The following is a 22528-nucleotide window of genomic DNA, read 5'->3' as shown; positions in this document are numbered from 1 at the left end:
AAGAAGACGGACACAGCAAAGCAAAAATAAATACGTGTCCCTGAAAGGAAAATGAGGCCCAGAACGTGGGTTCGAGGTCACATAAATTACAAATAATTTTCTCAAGAAAGCTTATCCATCTTATCCTTTTGTTTATTTTCCCCATAACAATCTCAACTTTTTAAAATTTGATTTAAATCCACCTTAGTTAACATATAGTGTAATAATGATTTCAGGAGGAGAATTGAGTGATTCATCACTTACATACAACACCTAGTGCTCATCCCAACAAGTGCCCTCCTTAATGCCCATCATCCATTGTGCCTATCCTCCCACCCAACACCCCTCCAGCAATCCTCAGTTTGTTCTCTGTATTTAAGAGCCTCTTACGGTTTGGCTCTCTCTCTGTTTTTATCTTATTTTTCCTTCGCTCCCCCTATGTTCATCTACTTTGTTTCTTACATTCACATATGAGTGAAATCATAAGATATTTATCTTTCTCTGGCTAACTTCTTTCACCTAGCATAATACAATCTCGATTTGTAATCATTTATTTCCAGTTATTTAGCTGCCTCCTCTGTTAACAGGCATTCTTCTTACAGTATATAAAATGAAGGAGTTAGCTCTATGCTGTTTGAATTATTAGAAGCATACTTTTTTAACTGAGGTAAAAGGAATACAACATGGAATTAACCATTAACCATTTGAAAGTGTACAATTAAGTGTCATTCAGTACATTCATCGTGCTGTGCAACCATCATCTCTACCTAGTTCTAAGACATTTTCATCATCCCCAAAAGAAACCCATAACTATTACCAAGTACTCCCTATTCCCCCATTCCCAAAGCCCCCAGCAACCATCAGTCTGCTTTCTGTCTTCATGGATTTGCTTATTAGGAATATTTCCTATAAATGGAATCATATAATGTGTGGATTTTTGCACCTGGCTTCTTTCACTCAGCATAAAGTATTCAAGGTTCACCCACACTGTAGTATGCATCTACCTGTACGCCATTCCATTTGTTGGCTAAGAGCCGACCGTACAGATATACCAATGTAGTTCATTTGTACATGAGCAGATGGACATCTGAATTTGTTTCCACATTTTGGCTATGGAGAGTAATGCTCCTATGAATGTTCATGTACAAGTATTTATTTGAGTCTGTTTTTTTTTAATACTTTTGGGACTATACCTTGGGGTAGACATGTTGGGTCATGTGGTTATTCTACATCTCAGTTTTGGACAAATCAAGCACTTCTTTTTTTAAGCTCTTCTAACCCCTTCTGAATACGAGTTTCTGCGACCAAATGGAGACAAAAGCATTAGAGAAACATGGTCACTGACTATTGTGGCTCAAAACTTAAAAGGCCCAATGAATTTTTAAGTGTCTAGCACTGTGCCAGGCACTGGGGAGGCGTTGTCAGTAAATATTTGTGAAATGAATGAACAAACTCTTGGCCAAGGGCTATCAAGTTCTGATTACATTTCTTCTTTGATTCATCTCTTTAAACAACTCTCATGTATACCCCACCAAACTAGTTTTTACGCCCTTTTGTTTTATACTTCTTTGAAATGGCATGCACTTCTGGATAGTGGATGGGGCAAGAAAACGTGTCTTCTAGGCCCGGCAGAAACTTGTAAAGATTTCCTGGTACTGAATAGCTATCTGCCATCACCTGGTTATCTCATTCTCTCACCCTGTATGCAACAGACTAGTTGGCCTTCTCGATTAGAAAGAGAAGAAAAAGGGAGAATCAAAGTGTGAGCCATGCTTGGGTCAGTTATAAATCACTTTTGTTTTTCTCCCCAAGGATCACATAGGCAGCTTTTAATACAGTGAGTCTAGCAGTTCTTATACTGTTAGAAATCTTGTACAGAAGTGACCTAGGATCCAGATGCGTAGCTAATCTTGTACCCCATCTCCTCATTTTATAATCTAAATTCCAGGGAAAGTTGTAACAGAGTAAAACAAAATCTATATTCATCTTTAAGACAGAAAGCTACCAAGGTTCGCTGAAATTTTACCCATTCACAAATAGATTTTTCAGAGTTAGATTAATAACATTTAAACATATGAAAACATGGTTTTTTTCCCCTTCTTGTATAGAAACCGTATATGGACTATGTCAGGAAACAGCCCCCATAATCAGTGGGGGGTTTTTTCTGCTAATACTTCTTTAAATATTTTCTAACTGTCATAATGGCATATGCTTTATTCAGCTTTACTTAGGTCAATATTACCTGATAATAACTTTGCTTTCTTTAACTTCACAAGAAAAATACAATATACAAACTGTAAAGAGAGTAAATAATTATTAAGGACATTTATATCGTATTTCTAATTACATGTATAAGACAAAAACTGAATCTATTACATAAAATTGATACGGGTGCATATTTCTGGACTCTAGAGACTGGTGTTATTTTAAAGATATAATGCTTACTAAAAGTCATGATCAGAGTTTCACGTAAAGACTGATCTCTTTGCACGTGGCATGTTGAGAAACTAGCCTGACTGCTGCAGACACAAAGGGGACATAATAGCAGGCTTGTATCCAGGAAAACTATTCCTCATCCAAGGGAGTTTTGGAAGAAAAGGAAGAGGAAGCCAGGTATGTTCCCTGAAAAAGAGATGAGGCTACCACCCTTGACCCAACATGTTCATACCACTGGCTCGGGTGCTCAAATTTGAAGGTAACACGTGAGATCTTGCTTGCTTTTTCCATGACACTCTAATTTCACTTTTTGGACTCTTCCACCGATTTTTCTCCTGGAACAGTTTGAAATAGTTTCTTTCTGTATGAATTCAGTATATTTCCTTTTACCCTTCCCAGAGTAAAGGCATACTATTTGATAAACACAAAATAAAATCATTCAGCCCAACAGAGAACACTCAACATTATATAGGAATAAATGTATAACATCATTTATGACATGAGTCAATTACCTATCATTTATTGACCATTAAAACTTTATTCATTTAGTGAACACATATTTGCTGAGCAAAGACTGTGTCTGGCCCAGCTGGGGATAAAGCAGTGAACAAGCAAAGTACTTGCTTTTATGGAGGTTATACTTTACTGAGAGGAAATGGTGGAGGGAGGAATACTGTACAAAAAGCTTTATACAATACCACTTCACAGACACTAGAATGGCTATTATAAAGGAAATGGAAAATAACAAGTTTTGGCAAAAATACGGGAAAAAAATGGAACCCTCGTGCATTGCCGGTGGGAATATAAAATGGTGCAGTTCTTCAAAAAGTTAAACACAGAGTTACCAAATGATCTAGCAATTCTACCCCTAGCTATATACCTGAAACAACTGAAAGCAGGGACTTCAACAGCTACTTGTCTATCAATGTTCATAGTAGCATTACTCACAGCGCCAAAACACAGAAACAACACAAACATTCATCAAAACGTGAACGGGTAAACAAAAGGTGGCATATAAATACAGCAGAATAGTATTTGGTCTTTAACAAGAATAACATCCTGATACCTGATGCAACACGGATAAGCCTTAAAAACATTACGCTAAGTGAAATAAGTCAGACACAAAAGGACAAACAGTGTATAATTCCACTTACATATCTACAATAAGCAAACTCAGACAGACAAAAGTAACATAGAAGTTACCTGATCTGAGGGAAAGAAAGGTACTGAATTTGTTTGGAATGATAAAAATTTCCTGGCAGTGAATAGTGGTGATGGTTGCACCACATTGTGAACGTACGTAATGCCACTAACATGTATGATTAAAAATGGTTGGAATGGGAACTTCTATATTATGTATATTTTACCAGGATCAAAAAAAACCATTAAATTATACATTCTGGATGCATGAATTATATGGCTTGTGAATGCTATCTCAATAAAGGCATTATTTTTTAAAAAGCTTTCACACATTCTGTCATCTCATCTTCCTCTATGTAATCACATTTAACCTTCATATTTTAAATATCATTTCTGTTTTTGACTTCTGTGTCTGTATCTCCAGCTCTGATTTCTGTGTCAACTCTAGATTTACATATCCAGTTGCCTATTTATCATACCTATTTGAAAACTAAAAAGTTACTTCAGACCTAACGACCTAACGTGCCCTGGAAACAAATCTCTGCTTTTACTCTCAAATCTACTCTTCCCCTGGCCTCCCGTATCTCACGAATAGCCACACCATTCACCGAACTGCTCAAGCAAAATAGCTAGAATTCTTTCAGATGTTACAGTGTCATCCCGACAAAACTAGCATGAGGACAGTGAGGGGGTACCAAAGACAAACTAATTAAGGTAAATGATATTTCAATCCAATGTTTAAAAAATAAAATTAATACCAAAAATCCATGAGAACAATAAAGGTTTCACAGTCTTAACTGTACCACTCTGCTTTATATGTATCCTATCAATGATCACTAATTGATATTTCCTTCATTTTATTTCTGTGTATAGGTATATATTTCATCTTCCATTCAGTGTAAGTACCATGAGAGCAGGAGTTTAATCTGCCTTGTTCACCACTTTATCGCATGAAGTTGTGCTCCATTTACCAGGTTCTCCTACTGGCTGAGTTCAAACGTGAATTTTTCCAAGAGAGGATCTGTCATTTCAGGTTCTGGAATTGGTTGTATGACCTCCTTCCTCTCTTCTTCCCTCTAGACAGAGGGGTGCCTGGGGCTTCCCACTGTTGCTAACCCCTGGAATGCCTCGTGTTATGCCATTTCAGCTCTTCTACCATATTTATAACCCATTTTGCATATTAAATGTCCCCTAATGAACTATTTGGAATGTATTTGTTTTAACCAACTAGATCCTGGCCACTACAGTAGTTTAGGCAACAAACATCTGAGTGTGTGTTTTTTTTAATTTTTAGCATTTATTCATTTTTGAGAGAGAGAGAGAGATAGAGCATGAGTGGGGGAGGGGCAGAGAGAGAGGGAGACACAGAATCCGAGGCAGGCTCCAGGCTCTGAGCTGGCAGCACACAGCCCGACGCAGGGCTTGAACTCAGGAACAGTGAGATCATGACCTGAGCCGAAGTCAGACGCTTAACCGACTGAGCCACCTGGGCACCCCCAAACATCTGAGTGTTTAATCAACATTATACATAAATTCCTGAAAGTCTTTCATGAGGTAAAATAAAAAGATAAGCAAATTATATAGTTATGTATTTGCAAAAAGTACAAATAACGATGTATAAACACCACACATTTAATAAATTAAGGCACTTTTGCATTTTCTTATCTATGAGGAAAGTCTTTTACTGATATTCTACAACGAAAAAAGAGCAGAATCAAACGGTGAGTTAGTTTAATTTAAAGGCAGAATCAAACATTTTTGGGGAGAGACGTTTTTATTCTATATGACATACAAATTTTGCAGTTGGTTTCTTTTCAATACTTCTTATGCAGTTTTAGTATCAATTTCAATCAATAGTAATTTTTAGATTTTTCTGACTAGAAAGAAGAGCCATTAATCTGGATCACCTACAATTCACTAAAAGAACCAATGGTTTAAATGCTAGCAGACTGATAACTTTCCTTGGCAAAAACAGGACATTTTTAGAAAAAAAGGTCTAATAATTTGTATTTCTTTTTAAATATAAACATGCTTGCAATGTGACAATTGTAGTAAAAAATTTTTGTCAACAAAGAATGTAGGAATAAAATCCTCTACACTCTGCCAGGATATAATGCTATACAGTCCTGTTAGAGGTATGACTAAAAGTGTTAAGAACAAAACCCAAGTGGTACTAATATTACCCAAATATGAAAAAAAAAATACAAGAGGAGGAGGCTTGCACGGGCAGAAGAAGCCACCAACATGCTGTGTGATTACGGACAGGTAACTAGTCTTCTCTGAACTTCAGTTACCTGATCATAAAATTATAAAGGTACTTAATTTCCTATCCTTGCTGTGAGAAGCAAAGAGCATCCTAATGTAAACATACTTTGTAATGGACAAACAGCTACTTGACATGTATCACTGCTGTTTCTGTGATGTGCAGTGATGGCTTCATCCCTTAGATGATTGTCAACCTCACTACATGTCTTGAACCTTCTCACTTCTGCCCAATGTTATTTCATATACCTTTCATTACTCATAATATTTCACCACTGGCTACATATGGAATTTATACCAAGGTCACCACTTTTTAAAAGCTTTATCTCCTTTTCAGCAGTACCTCATAAAAGAGATAAATCAGATAGCCCTTGATATTTAGTCTCCTTATCCTACTGTGAATACAGTGTTCTTCCATTTCTGTTCTCCAGATCCAACTACTCATTTTTATAGAAAATTTCAATATAAACAGAATGCCCTTTCTGGGACTGAAGTCCCATACATTTGAAATTCAGTTAAACTTGTCTCATAGTATTGCCAGAAGGAGCTGCAGTTGACCTGAGGCATAAAGTGGGAAGTATCCATAGGTGCAGCAGTAGGGAGAAAAATAAATAAATAGAACAGCAATAAAGGAGGCATTGCCCATTATTAGCTTTGCTCTTTCCTTGGTTTTAGATGGAAGAATCACCAAAGAGATTCTAGAACTGGATGGTTAAATATTTGCAGTTGTCAACAGCTGTGTTCATGGAACATTCATTTTGAAATTCAGTATTTTCAGAAGCATGGGTCACATGCAAAACATTTATCCCTAGCCAGAGGATAGGTGGAATAATTACACAGGAGATAGTGCCACAGTCAGCTGTCAAACCTACTTAGCTGTCAATACTATAAGGTTATTTCTCATGTTCTTCTCATATGAAATGACTGTCACAAAGAATTGAAAATGGCTTTATTGTATGCATGAATTCCAATTATAATATCTGCTTCTTCCTTAAAAAGTCCATTATGATAATAGCCAGAGATGGGAAACGCTATTGGAATGGAGGAGTTCAATCCTATTATATTCAGTCTTATCAGAATGCAGGGCCTTCCCACATTATTCTTCATACACACATGAAGAATATCATAACGATTAACTGGACATCTTTTATTTGAGTGCTTTCTTGAAGCCACAATTGATACAACAGCACTGTAATCATTGCCACTCTCAAAACCCTTCTGTTCACTAGTCTATTAAATACAATTGCAATGGACTACCTTGGTGGCTAATTTGAAAAAACTATTACATTGCTTTTCGCTTCTGGTTTCCCTTACTAATATGGATTTATTTGGAATACAAACTGTACGAAGTATTGCTGCCTAATTTGACTTTGTAGTTACTGATGTCTTTATTTACCACTTATTATGTCTACAATGCATAAAGCACATAACACGAATAAGTCATTAATTTGCATTGTGGCCTTGGGTACATTAGTTTCTCATTTGTCAAATAACAATCTACATGAAGGTTTACATCCTTTCCTGAAATTCCAAAATGATATTGTTGATACTATCATTGTGCATGTTTACATTTACCTGATCCATTCAGTGCATTATTGAGAAATTTTACAGAGGGAGTCTGTGTACCTGTACCTTAGCTCTTTCCCTTCACTAATACAAATCATTCAGTGATATTGTAAACTATTCTAATTTTCTCAACACAGGCTCATCCCTTTCTATACTATGGTCTCGGTCTCCTCTCCATTATTTCTCAGAAAATGTTGTTACTAGTGTTATCAATAATCTCCCGACTTTCAGTCATTATCTGGCTCAAGCACAATATGACATTTAATAATGTTTATGTCCATTCATCTTGAGATTTTATTACAGGGCCTTTACCTGGTTTTCCTTTTGTGCTTCTATTCATTCACTCCTCTCCCCTTAAATGCCAGAATTTCCCTAGGTTTTTGTCCTAGCTATTCATTCCCGCTTGAGTGCTCTTATGTTACAAAGTGGTACTCAGAATGAAATACAGCTACCCCGATTGACAGATAACAGTCGTGCCCTGGTAGTGTAGGAAGTAACAGAGGAAATGTTGCACTTGTCCAAAATAAATGGAAAAGTAAGTAAATTTTTAATGAGTATATGCTAATAGTGGAAAATTCTCACCTATGATCCCCAGTTACCCTGAAGCCAAATCGAGGGTCAGATACTGGTACCAGGTTCTTTGCTGTCCACAGGATTTCATCCAATTAAGACCCTCAACAACAATGTGTAACACCTGTCTGTTTCCCCACACCAGTAGCTAACAAGATAAGCTCTAAAGTGCTTTCATCTTTGGCAATACAATAGGTAAAAACAGGTCTTTTATTTTAGTCTTAACTTACAGTTCTATTATTTGTAAGGCTGAATGTCTTTTCATATACTTAAGTAGTATTTATATTCCTTCTTTGATCATTTTGACCTCTTCTTTCCTCCTGGGTTACTGATCTTATTTTTATTAATTTGTAGACAGTTTTTGAGACTAAATTATGAGACAGGAAATATTGAGAAACACTTTGGGACCAGGCAGATTAGAGCACCGGTTACTGAGGTATCAAAAGAAAGGAGCATAGGCACACCTGGGTGGCTCAGTCGGTTAAGCGTCTGACTTCAGCTCAGGTCATGATTTCATGGTTCTTGACTTTGAGCCCCACGTCGGGCTCTGTGCTGACAGCTCACAGCCTGGAACTTGCTTTGGATTCTGTGTCTCCCTCTCTCTCTGCCCCTCCCTTACTCGTGCTCCGTCTCTCAAAAATAAATAAATGTTTGAAAAAGCAAGCAAGCAAGCAAGCAAGCAAGAGGCATAGAAAAAGCATATGACCAGAAGTGGTCATCCCTTCTCAGGAAGAGTGCAGTACCTTTGAGAGGAAATGTGTCCTTTGAAACCTAACAGTGAAGGGTGGGGGAGGAAATGCTGCCTAAAAATAAAGGGCTCTAATAAACCAAGATATTGTCAATGAATAAGAAACCAGACTTGTGAAAGAAAAGACCATTTTCTAAAAACTACTACCACCACTACCAACAATAAAAACAATAAAATCTATGTGTGTAGATAATAACAGCAAATGAAGGTGGTCTTGAAATATGAAATGAAGTAAGCCGTGTGATCTCCCTGCCCTAGCCATCTCAAAGTGTCTTCTCTTGCTGGTTCAGGGCAAAAAGCCATTGAGTATCAGTTAAGCAGGTAAAACCATTGTAAAATACATCTGCACACAGAGGCGCCTGGGTAGCTCCATTGGTTAAGTGTCTGACTCTTGATCTCAGCTAGGATCATGATCTCAGTGTTCATGCGTTCAGGCCATGCATTTGGCTCTGTGCTGAGAGTGCTAAGCCTGCTTATGATTCTCTCTCCCTCTCTCTGCTCCTCCCCCATTCTCTCTCTCTCAAATAAACTGAAAAAAAAAACCCACATCTGCATACATACACATCCACACTTGCACACAGCAGAGGAAAATTTTTAACACAATACCCCAAAAGGAATTTTATACTTAAATAAGTGATTGCAGAATTAGAAAAACACTATGAATCATAAAATTGAAAAAAAAAAAAAACCAACCTCCAAAAAGAAAATGACAAATCTCAGGGAAATGTGAAACAGGAGCTAATCAAATTCAGGAGAGATAGAACATGAATGAGGACTAAATTGCAAGGTGCTTGTGGTAAGTGGAATTTTTAAATGGCCAGTGAAAGATGACCCACTCTAATTTTCAGCATGCTTAAATATAAGACTTATTACTCCTTTCATTATGTTATATGGCACCATAACTTAAAATAGGAAAAATGATTCCATATTCTCCAGATGGGCCCTTAAAGCATAGAGCTTTCTCTAGCTGGTAGCAAAAGAGCAAGTCTGAGACCCTTGAAGCATGAAAAGGATTCAATATGCCATCACTGGCTTAAAGATGGAGGAAGACACTTAACAAATAGGAGCAACTGTGAGGAGATAAGAGTGGTCCCTGGCTGACAATCAGGAAGAAAATAGGAATCTTAATCCTATAACCACAAGAATCTAAATTTAGCCAACCACTTGATATGGATTCTTCCCCAGATATTCCAGTTAAAAGCCTGGCCCAGGCAACCTAGACTCTTGACTTGTGAGACCCAAAGCTCAGTCTGCCCTGTGTTCTGACCAACAGAACTGTAAGAAAACAAAAGTGGGTTTTATTTTTGGCCACTAAGTTTGTGGTAACTTGTTATGGCAGCAAGAGTAAATTAATAGAGTTCCCAAGGGAGAACAGGTATAACCACCATTAACATAGGCTTATAAAGGACAGAATAGAAAAAGGAAAAAAATACAAAAAGGTTTAGAAAGAATGTGACAGAAAAGACACAAACAGATGATCCAGCATACTTATAACTGAAATCCCTGAAAGGAAAGAAAAAAAACAAACAAAACAAATCAAAGGAATAGAAATGTTTTAAGACTCCACTCAAAGAAAACTTTGCTGCAATAAAAACTCTGGATTTACATATTAAAAGAACCCAACACATAACAGGCAAAAAAGAGAAAGGATGGTTAAATCCAAGAAATACCTTATCAAAACCATTATGCTTTAAAACTAACAAAACACTCTGCACTGGCAAAGCAGTCTTGAAAGACAAAAGCAACCTACAGAATGGGAGAACATATTCGCAAATGACACATCTGATAAAGGGTTAGCATCCAAAATATATAAATGAACTTATATAAGTCAATACCCCAAAAACAAACAATCCAATTTAAAAATGGACAGAAGAGGGGCACCTGGGTGGCTCAGTCAATTAGGCATCCGACTTCGGCTCAGGTCATGATCTCATGGTTTGTGGGTTCAAGACCACGTTGGGCTCTGTGCTGACAGTTCAGAGCCTGGAGCCAGCTTTAGACTCTGGGTCGGCCTCTCTCTCTGCCCCTGCCCTGCTCACATTCTGTCTCTCTCTCTTTCAACAATAAAATAAACATTAAAAAATTTTAAAAAATTAAATAAAAATAATAAAAATGGACAGAAGACATGACCAGACATTTCTCCAAAGAAGACATCCAGATGGCCAAGAAACATAAGAAAAGATGCTCATTATCACTCATCTTTAGGAAACTACAGATCAAGACTATGATGGGGGCTCCTGGGTGTCTCAGCTAGTTAAGCTTCTGACTCGGTTTTGGCTCAGGTCATGATCTCATGGAGTTTGAGTCTTGCATTGGGCTCCTCACTGAGAGTGAGGAGACTGCTTGGGATTCTCTCTCTCCCTCTCTCTCCGCCCCTCCCTGGTGTGTGTGCATGCTCTCTCTCTCTCTCTCTCTCTCTCTCTCAAAATACATAAATAAACTTTCAAAAGACTACAATGGGATGTCACCTCATACCTGTCATAATGGCTAAAACAAAAGGCACAAGAAACAGCAGGCGGTGAGGATGTGGAGAAACGGAAACGCTCTTGCACTGTTGGTGGGAATGCAAACTGGTACAGCCACTGTGAAAAACAGTATGGAGGCTCCTCAAAAAGGTAAAAATAGAACTACCTTACAATCTAGTGGGCTTTTACCCTCCCCAAATACAAAACATTACCTCAAAAAGAGACATGCACCCCCTATGTTTATAGCAGCATTATTTACAATAGCCAAGATATGAAAACAGCCTGTGTCCATCGACTGATGAATGGATGAAGATGTGGTATATATATATATACAATGGAGTATCATTCAACCGTAAAAAAGAATGAAATCTTTCCATGTACAAAGACATGGAAGGAGCTAGAGTGTATATTCTAAGTGAAATAAGTCAGAGAATGACAAATGCCATATGATTTTACTCATATGTAGAATTTAAGAAACAAGAGAGCAAGGGAAAGAAAAAGAGAGAGACAAGTCAAGAAACAAATGATTCTTTTTTTCTCTAATGAGAACAAACTGATGGTTACCAGAGGGGAGGTGGGGGGGATGGGTGAAATACATGATGGGGATTAAGGAGCACACTTGTCATGAGGAGCACAGGATGATGTATGGAATTGTTGAATCACCAAATTGTGCAGCTGAAAATAACATAACACTGTATGTTAACCATCCTGTAAATAAAATAAAATTAAATTAAATTAAATTAAATTAAATTAAATTAAATTAAATTAAAAAAATAACATCCTCTGAACCTTCAGAGAAAAGGCCAAGTCACTTACAAAAAAAGAAAACACAAAGCCCAACAAGGGCAGAGTAACATTTTCAAGAATGTAAAGGACAGAGTATGAGCCAAGATTTTTGACCAGCAAGGTTTTAAACATTAAAAAAAAAGAAGAATGTCAGGAAATATTGTACATATAAATGCTTCCTACAAATAGAGAATGTTACAATGTTACAATGGACAATGTTACACTGTAAGGACAGAGAAGGATCTGGAGAAGATTTGGTAGTGAGCATACTTAACTGAAGTTCTGGTACTAAAATAAACACAGTATTAAGTATTATGGTCGTAAGAATAACAAATAAATGCTATTTTCTCTGATGAAGTATTAATAACACACCTAAAAAATGCAGAGAGAAAGAAGAAAGGAGTAGAGAGTAACCTGATTCATTAACATATAGGTGAGAATTAAAATATTTATAGCTGGCCTAACAGTATAAATCGAGGTAAGATAAAAGAGGAGTAAAATCACATAATGGTATCAGTGTAAAGATAACTGGTGGGAACAACAACAACAAAAAAGAACAGAGAATAAAAAATAGTATGGCAGAGCTGTAGGATCTTTTTATATTAAGGATATTTATGTATTCTGATTTCTAGCTCAAATATCTTTGGTCAGTTTGTTGTCATTAATTTTATTTTGACTGACATGAAGACTGGCTACTATTTCTTTGTAATAATTATATCAATCATTTTATAACTTCTGGATTTTGTGACTTTTAGAAAGACCTTTTCTATGCTGCAATTAAAAATATTTTAAAATTTTTCAGTATTTTCTTCCAGTACTTGTGTAGTTTCATCATTGACTTATATTTACAAAAATGGTAAGATAGAAAAAGCTTGTTTTTTCAAACAGGTTCCTTTTTTACGAACACCACTGAGTGAAAACTTTATCTTTCCTCCACTGACATGTGATGCCACTCCTGCTGTATGGCAAACTTCTGTATGTCTCGGGAATTATTTCTTAGATATCCAACTGTTCACCTTATCTCCCGTGAAATTTATACACCAGGAAACCCAGATATTAATTTAATATAATTAAATTAATATCTGGTAAGGCAAATCCCTTGCCATTACTTATTTTTTAAATTAAGTTTTTATTTTAATTCCAGTATAGCTAACACACAGTGTAATATTATTTTCGGGTGTACAATATAACAATTTAACAATCCTATACATTATTTAGTACTCATCCTGATCAGCATACTCTTTAATTCCCATCACCTGTTTCATCCATCCCCCGAACTAATCTCCTAAACAATTTCTTCATTATTCTTGGGTATTTATTTATCCATGACTGGTTTTAATGGGATGTCTTTATGAATGATCAATTTTGCATAACAACAAGTAATTTAATGTTTTACATTAGCGAAAAAAAAACCCACAAAATTTGCATGTCATCTTAAGATGACACCCTATTGGTCATCTATCAGCAAATTCCCTATCAATGTTTCCAGATGCCCCTCTGTTTTTAGGGGTAGTTTCCTAGAGAAGTGGAAGGAGGCTGGACTTTACAGTCAGAGATTTGGATTTGTTCCCTGCCTCAACTGCTTACCATTTTATAACCTTCAGCCTATTACTTAAGTTGCTTGAATGTCAGGTTCTTCATTGGAAAAAAAGAGGGTAAAAATGCCTGCTTTCTAAAGTTCCTGGAGCATTAGATAAATTGTATTTTGAATAACTTTGAAATATGGCTGACTCTTGGTGGGAACTCTCTGGAAAATAAATTCAAATAGATTTTGACAACATCCTCATCCATAGCTCCAATATAGATTTCTCTCCTAACTCCAGAATTTCCATGACTTGAATCCTTTTATTTGTCTGATAACTTCTATTCACCCTTTAAGAAAGCTCAACTATCATTTCCTTTGGAGATAGTTGGTCTCACTTCTCCGTGTTTAGCACTTCCTCTCCTTTACCACTCTGCCCACAAGTCTATAAACTGTGGTGTATTCTATTTATCTGATTACTTGTTTGCCTCACCAAGCAAACTGTTAACTCCTACATGGAAAGTCACTTGTTACTGACCCTATTGTCTCAATCTCAGCGTACGACTTCCCTTATAATCCATTCTCAAAAGCAGCTGCGGGTTGAACACACATACATCTTTTTATGGGGAAAAGGAGAGCACATAGGTCATAATTATATTTGTAATTTTTCTTTGTTCTTTATTTTATGACAAGAAAATGGGGGAAAGCATGACACCAAATCAGTTCCTAGAAATGGTTTTCATCATTATCCCATAAAACTGCCATTGACTAGACATGGCTTCCGGGCCCTACTTGTCAAGAGGAAGCGCAGGAATCACAACAGGAAGTGCACAAACAACAGGAAGTGCAGACCACTTAACACCCCACCATCGGGGGCGCGGAAGGTGCAGCCTGAGGCAGCACGCAAGCGCGCTGAGGCAGCACGCAAGCGCACTGAGGCTATGTAGCTTGACCCCTCCGCGTCAACTTCCGGCCTAGCCAAGGGCCACGACGTAAGGCCAGGTACAGAGGCTACGGCCTGTACAGACACAGGTATTTTGGGAGACTGCCAAGAATTCTGTGATTTGTTTTCTTGCTGGCGGGTTTCTTGGTATTAATTTTGAAGTTAGGCTGGTGGCTCCAGTGTGGAGTTGAGACATTCTGCAGACCTATACATTTGTATCAGAGACACTATTTTTATCCCGCTCATCAAGGCACTTGCAGTTTCCCTTCTCTTTAGGGCCCCTGTTGCCCCACGATGCAACAGTCTTTAGAACAAGCTCTGGACCGTGCGGACTGTATCATTGCCAGTGCCCAGCAGAGGCCTCCTAAAAGGAAAGGCTCAGCGAGTGGGGGAGCATCTCTGGATGAAAAACTTTATGACCTATATGTGGAAGAATGCGGGAAAGAGCCTGAGGCTACGGAGGAATTAAGAAGCAACGTGAACTTGTTGCAGAAGCTCCTGAGGAGAGAGTCGTTGCCGTGCTTAGTGGTCAACCTATACCCAGGAAAGGAGGGATATTCGCTGATGCTCGAGGGCGAAAATGGATCCTATTCGGAGACCATTCGACTGCCTTACGAAGAAGGGGAGTTGCTCGAATACTTGGATGCTGAACAATTGCCTCCTGCTCTGGTGGATCTCCTGGAAAAATCTCAGGTTAACTTTTTTCACTCTGGGTGTGTCATAGCCCAGGTACGGGACTACCGGCAGTGCAGTCGGGAACCTCCCGGCTACGCGAGCAGGCACGTTCTCCTGTGGCCAACGATGCAGACGTTAGCCTGCGACGTGCAGTCCATGACCAGCGATGACCAGACCTGGACCCAGGAAGACAGGCTTTTGCTGGAGAGCCAGCTGATCTTAGCCACGGCCGAACCGCTGTGTCTTGATCCTTCTGTATCAGTAGCCTGCACTGGAAACAGGCTGCTCTATAACAAGCAAAAGATGAACACTGGCCCCATGAAAAGGAGCTTCAAGAGGTATTCTGCACCCTCCCTGAACCGGCAGCAGGAGCAGTCTCATCGTCCACCTCCTCCTGAGCTGAGAGTATGGCCTTCTTACAAAAAAAGCAGAGAAAGTACAACAAGTGAGAATTGTGACTTTGTAATTTCTAAACCGGGGAATTATGTAGATACGTGGAAACAGAGACCCTGTGACTTGGTTGTACCTTCTGAAGTGGACGTGCAGAAATATGCTAAATGGGAGAAGTTTGTCAAATATGATGAGTCACAACCAACAGACTGGCCAGCCCACGAGGCAAAAGATGATTTTGAATTTGGATATGAAGGTGGCGATGAGTCTCAAACAAAGCCAGCCTTCATGCAGTCACTTGATCCACTTATCTCTGGTAAAAGAAGGGTACGTAAAAAAATCAGATATGAAAGACAGGCGTCCCCTCCGCACTCCTCCACAGGTGACCATTCAACTAGTGTTCTGCCTAGGTCAAAGAGTGATGCTGGGAGGGAAGTCACTGTGTCACAGAGCTCCAGTGGCTCAGCCAGCCTCAGCCAGCTGCCTCCAGGGAAAGAAACAGAAGAGCCTGAGATCGTGTGTGTTCAGTCTTCAGTCCTGGGGAAGGCAGTCAGCCATCCATCTCCAGCCATCAAACCTCCCTCAAGCTCAGGAAAGACTTGGTCAGGTAACAGTTTTACTCCATGGCAGGGAAGCAGCTTTCTTAAGTCTCCATCTCCTGCTCCAGCTTCTAAGCCACCAAGTCCTTCCCAGAAATCCCCTGTGGAAGTGAATCCAATCAGCACATTTCCTGTGGCCACTCTGTCTACCACCAGCTCTCTACAAAGAACCCTGGCCACCCAGGTCACAGCGAATTCCCAGAAATCCTCTGTGGAAGTGAAACAAGCTAGCGTGCTTCCTGCAGCCACCCTGACTACCACCAGCTCATCACAAAGAACCGTGACCACTCCGATCACAGTCAACTTTCCAAAACCTTCCGCAGAAGTGTTTCAAATTAGTATGCTTCCTCCAGTCACTTTGTCCACTACCAGTTTATCACAAAGAACCTTGGCCACCCAGGCCATGGCCAGATCTCAGAAATCCTCTGTGCAAGTGACTCGAGCTAGCGTGATTCCTGCAGCCGCTGTGTCCACTACCAGCTCATCACAAAGAACCTTGACTACCCCAGTCACGGTCAATTCCCAGAAATCCCCTGTGGAAGTGATTCGAGTTAACATGCCTCCTACAGCCGCTATGTCCAGTGCTAGCTCTTCAGAGAGAACCTTGGCCACCCAGGTCATGGCCAAGTCCTGCAAATCTTCTGTGGAAGTGACTCCAGTTAGTATACTTCCTAAAGCCACCATATCTACTACCAGCTTATCACAAAAAACCCTGACCACCCCAGTCATGGCCACTTCCCAGAAATCCTCTGTGGAAGTGATTCAAGTTTCCAGGCCTCCTATAGCTACTTTGTGTACTACCAGCACATCACAGAGAACCTCGGCCACCCAGGTCACAGCCAAGTCCCAGAAATCTTCTGCGAAAGTGACTCAAGTTAGGATACTTCCTAAAACCACCATATCCGCTACCGGCTCATCACAAAGAAGCCTGGCCACCCAGGTCACGGCCAAGTCCCAGAAATCTCCTGCGAAAGTGACTCAAGTTAGGATACTTCCTAAAACCACCATATCCACTACCGGCTCATCACAAAGAAGCCTGGCCACCCAGATCACGGCCAAGTCCCAGAAATCTCCTGCGAAAGTGACTCAAGTTAGGATACTTCCTAAAACCACCATATCCGCTACCGGCTCATCACAAAGAAGCCTGGCCACCCAGGTCACGGCCAAGTCCCAGAAATCTCCTGCGAAAGCGACTCAAGTTAGGATACTTCCTAAAACCACCATATCCACTACCGGCTCATCACAAAGAAGCCTGGCCACCCAGGTCACGGCCAAGTCCCAGAAATCTCCTGCGAAAGGGACTCAAGTTAGGATACTTCCTAAAACCACCATATCCGCTACCGGCTCATCACAAAGAAGCCTGGCCACCCAGGTCACGGCCAAGTCCCAGAAATCTCCTGCGAAAGTGACTCAAGTTAGGATACTTCCTAAAACCACCATATCCACTACCGGCTCATCACAAAGAAGCCTGGCCACCCAGGTCACGGCCAAGTCCCAGAAATCTCCTGCGAAAGTGACTCAAGTTAGGATACTTCCTAAAACCACCATATCCACTACCGGCTCATCACAAAGAAGCCTGGCCACCCAGGTCACGGCCAAGTCCCAGAAATCTTCTGCGAAAGTGACTCAAGTTAGGATACTTCCTAAAACCACCATATCCGCTACCGGCTCATCACAAAGAAGCCTGGCCACCCAGGTCACGGCCAAGTCCCAGAAATCTCCTGCGAAAGTGACTCAAGTTAGGATACTTCCTAAAACCACCATATCCGCTACCGGCTCATCACAAAGAAGCCTGGCCACCCAGGTCACGGCCAAGTCCCAGAAATCTTCTGCGAAAGTGACTCAAGTTAGGATACTTCCTAAAACCACCATATCCACTACCGGCTCATCACAAAGAAGCCTGGCCACCCAGGTCACGGCCAAGTTCCAGAAATCTTCTGCGAAAGTGACTCAAGTTAGGATACTTCCTAAAACCACCATATCCACTACCGGCTCATCACAAAGAAGCCTGGCCACCCAGTCCACACACAGTTCTGCTGGCCCCAACATCATCCAAGTGGTGGGCCCTGTCAGTGGAGTCCAGGCTTGGGCAAGGGATTCCAGCCTTGGGGAGGGCTCTACCCCTGGGGCCACAGCTCCTGTGGGAATCAAGCCCAGTAACCTGCCCTCAGGATCTTGGCCACCAAATGTAGGGCCCACGGCACTGCAGCTTCCTTCTCAAGCAGGTGCTCAGTTTTTTTTTAAAGATGCCCCAAGTATCAGGCCAGTAAGCATGTTCCAGCTTCCACAAGGTTCGTACCTTTTGAACACCCAGCAACTGAACACACAGCAACAGCCTCAGCAGCGGTGGCTCTATCAACTGATTCCACAACAACAACTTCAACAACCTACAGCTTCCAGTCAGGAGCCCACAGCTCCTCATCCTCAGCAGCCAGTATCACAGGGTTCAAGTGCACAAGGGTCAACCAGTCAGAGAACAGCCTTATCTGCTCAGCAAGCTGTTGTCCTTAACCTTGCTGGAGCAGGAAGTTTGCTGCAGCCCCTGCAGGCAGCTGTGTTGTCTCCACTTGGCTGTGTGGAGAGCCAGAGAAGACCTGAGCAGAGCAGCTCTCAGCACACACTGCAGCTGTCCTCTGCCTTACAGCTGCAGCCCCAGCAGCAGGTACAGCTGAGAATTCTGCCACACCCAGTGCCTCTGACAACAGTGGCCGCCCCAACAGCTCAGCCACATCCATCTAGCGAGCAGACAGCAAATCAGTCAACAGGTAAAATGAAGAAAGGCACACCAACCACTCCAAAATCCTAGATCTTGCATTACATTTCCCTCTCTCTTTTAAACAAAACAAAACAACATTGAAGCAAAGGGTTTCTGACTTTTTACTTCATCTTTGTCTTTGATGTCTCAGTATTTTACACTGCTAGGTAAACAAACCATACAGAAGCCCAACCCTGTGCTTTTTAAATAAAGACAGTGGAGTGATTTAATGAAAAACAAAATGAATGGACTTTGATATTAGCCACCATGAGGTCAGTATCCCATCTCTGCAATTAACTAACCTTAAACCTGTTTCTTAACTTAAGTGACTCTCCAGTTCCTTATCTGTAAAATGGGAATAGGAATATTCCCTTCTTAAGTTTATTGTCAAGGTTAATATAAGATATATTAAATACTGAAATTTAAATTAATTTTAATGAATACAAATGTTAAATATTTGAAAGAAAGAAACATAAGTACTTAAGCTGAAAATGAACTACAGTAATAGTATTAGTGCAAATAATAGTTTTGTTGCATTACATAAAAGCCAACCTTGGAAGCAAGAGCAAATACACCATATGAATTTAATTCCTCACAAAGAACCACCCTAGACTTTTAAATGCACCCACGCACACACCCACACCCACACACCTCTCTTAGGTTTTCAAGTTATATAGATATAGGTACAGTTATAGACATATAGATCCAGATCCAGATATAGAGATTTTAATCCTCTATTAAATAAAGAGTAACCCTTTTACTCTACCTAGATGGCCCACATGGTGAATTCTCTCTCTGATAAAACTGGATGCATTAGGCACTTGTAATTCGTTCTTCAGTAATTGAGGGATGATTGGGATATATGACTCAATATCATTTGCCAGACAATATTCATCCAATGCATTATTCATGTGGTGCTTATTATTTTACAAACACTTCATAATATACAAATGCACCTGCTGTCTGTCTCTTGCTCCCCTATTCCATCTTCCTCCTCTAGTCTGTCTCAATTATTTTGTCCCCATCAGACAATAACCACTAGAGAGAAAAAGTAAAAGTTTCTTGACTTAGAATGGACACATGAATGAAAAATGCTAAGTTTAGATGAACTGTGAAACAAATTACAACAGGTAATTATAGGGAAAAGAATAGATGACTGTGATATGAAATTACCTTAAAAATAGCTGCTAATTAAAAGTGATTTCTGCAGCTCCTAAACAATATATTTTATAATAACATTGTAAGGCAAGAAGGTAAATGACTACATTAAAATCCCCTCATTGCCAAATTTGGATGAATTCATAAATGTGGATAATACTTCAAAAATACTTAGATGCAGGGCACCTGGGTGGCTCAGTCGATTAAGCATCCAACTCTTGAATTCAGCTCAGGTCAAGATCTCATGGTCCATGAGACTGAGCCCCCTGTTGGGCTCTGCACTAACAGTGCAGTCCGCTTGGAATTCTCTTTCTCCCTCTCTCTTTGCCCCTCCCCTGCCTCTCTCTCTCTGTCAACATAAATAGTCTTAAAAAATAAATAAAATAAAATAAAATAATTATATGTAACTAAAAGTTTTGTATTACTCAAAATGTCATCTTCCTGAGTTTTTGGAATTTGAGATTGCTTGAAAAAAATGAGCTATTGAAAACATCATAAAAAATATATTTCTTAAATAGTTATTTTTGTTAAAAGACTTTTTTAAATTGTAATATTTGCTATTTGAGACATACCCTTGGGTGACTGGTAAACATCTTTCATTTAACATGTCCAAACATGATGGCATTCATCATTTCTCTGAGCCTACTAGTCCCTTTACTGTTTGTTGTTAAAATAATTCACAAAGCAATGGAATTAATTACCAGGTAGTTTTAAGTACTTTAGGAAGCAGAAAATTCCTCTGTATACCCTTATCCCTAACTACTTCTACACCAACTTGTGGGCTTGGAGGGATTCTTAGAGAAATCCTCAGACTTCCTTTTAACAGCTGAGCAACCAACCACCCCGCCTAAGGAAACAGGAGGAAAAAGTTGAGAATGAGTCCTGACACTAGCAAATAGATTTTTGATAAAATATTTCATCTGTGACATTTTAATATGTGTCACAGTGCATTGCTAAATACCCTTCAGTGCACGTGCATACTATGTGGAATCAAATTCAAACTATTTTGTTTGGCTATATGAGGTCTTTTTTGACCTGGGTTTGGCCTCTCCTCCCCATTTCCTCCCATTTCTCCCCATTTCCCCACTCACATCTGTGGCTTCCTCTGTACTTAAAGTACAGGTGCTCCTGATATCCGAGTTGTTCCTCACTTCCATGTTGTGGTGGAGACCTTGAGCCAGGAACTCCTTTCCCTTCTGTGCTCATCCTGTAATGCTTAGCCTAAGCACTGTCGCTCTGGAATCTGAATCTATTTCTATATCATCCGTTAGGACAGCCCCTTCAAACTATTGCACAACATTATTTGTGGATCAAATATGGTAGTAAATATAAAGAAAAATAAGAATTGAAAATGTACATTGATATAAGTATCCTTTTCAGATTTTTGTTTAGTTTTTCAAACATAGATTTATAATGCTGCATGCATTTTATAGCATTATTTTATTTAATTGATTAAAAATCTGTTATATATAAAATCATAAATATATGTAATACATATTTATATTCTCTATGTTGAATGTCACAACTGTCTTTTTAAAACATCAAAGAGTACTAAATGGCAATTATTATTATAAAATATAGGCTATATATAATAATAGCACTTTTTCGGTATTTAAATGTAATTTCTCTTTGAGCAGAGGTTAAAATGATATTTATATATAAGAAATGAGAAAATTAAATACAGGTTTTTTTTTGCTTTCTTGGCTTTGAACCAAGAAAATATTCCTGAAGTTATGATTCAGTTGTAGGTCAGTCTGATGAACTATAACAGAAAAGTTTCCTTTTGCAAAATTCTAAGGCCAAACTGAAGAACAAGAAAAAGACATATCAGTACAAATCTTTTTATTTCAACTCACCCCATTTCTTGTGTATATGTATTTCTTATAAATTTTGAATTCTGGGCATAAAGTTATCTATGCAAATAAAACAATGTCCTGTCTCTGTTTAGCTGTTATTATATCATGTGATAGTATTATGATGGAGTTTTAGTAGAATGGGGGGGGCTGTCTTTGGGATGACAGGAATTAAAAGGAGATGTGGGAGAAAATGGGGAATTACTGTTCAATGAGAAAGTTTTGAGTTTTGCAAGATGCAAAAGTTCCAGAGATTTGATGTACGACAGCGTGAACACATCTAGTACTACTGAACTGTATACTTAAAAATGTTTAAGGTGGTAAATTTCATGTTTTGAGTTGTTTTTTTTTTTTGTACCACAATTAAGAATTTAAAACAACCACCACAGAAGAGATGTGGCATACAAAATACTTCATTTTCAGAAGCCTTAGGGAAGCCTTCACCTATGCACTCACAGCACAGTGGTCACGAGAACAACCCTCTGGGGCCAAACTGTATAATTGTAAAACCTGGCTCTGCCACTTGCTGGTTGTAGGGCCATGGCTAAGTCACTTAACTTCTCTGGGCCTCCATTTCTTCATCCGCAAAATGGAGATATTTAATGGAAACTTTTTTACACAGCTGTTATAAGGATTAAAGAAGATAGTATTTGTAAGCTGTTTAGACATTCCACAGAATAA

The 22528-nt window shown here is 39.3% G+C and overlaps 2 protein-coding genes across 2 annotated transcripts in view; one reads left to right on the top strand and one right to left on the bottom strand.

The window, feature by feature from the left end:
- Positions 1-22528, bottom strand: part of IL1RAPL1 (interleukin 1 receptor accessory protein like 1) — a 1339829-nt gene that overhangs the window by 547677 nt on the left and 769624 nt on the right. The gene's annotated exons all lie outside the window — the stretch shown is intronic.
- Positions 14383-21559, top strand: LOC106979583 (transcription factor SPT20 homolog). The gene has a single exon (XM_053202212.1). The coding sequence runs from the start codon at positions 14712-14714 to the stop codon at positions 18885-18887; it is 4176 nt and encodes a 1391-aa protein (XP_053058187.1). The 5' UTR covers positions 14383-14711; the 3' UTR covers positions 18888-21559.

Source organism: Acinonyx jubatus, chromosome X (assembly GCF_027475565.1).
Source record: "Acinonyx jubatus isolate Ajub_Pintada_27869175 chromosome X, VMU_Ajub_asm_v1.0, whole genome shotgun sequence".
Lineage (NCBI taxonomy): Eukaryota > Metazoa > Chordata > Mammalia > Carnivora > Felidae > Acinonyx > Acinonyx jubatus.
The sequence above is the reverse complement of the archived record's forward strand: the minus strand, read 5'-3'. Positions and strand labels throughout refer to the sequence as shown.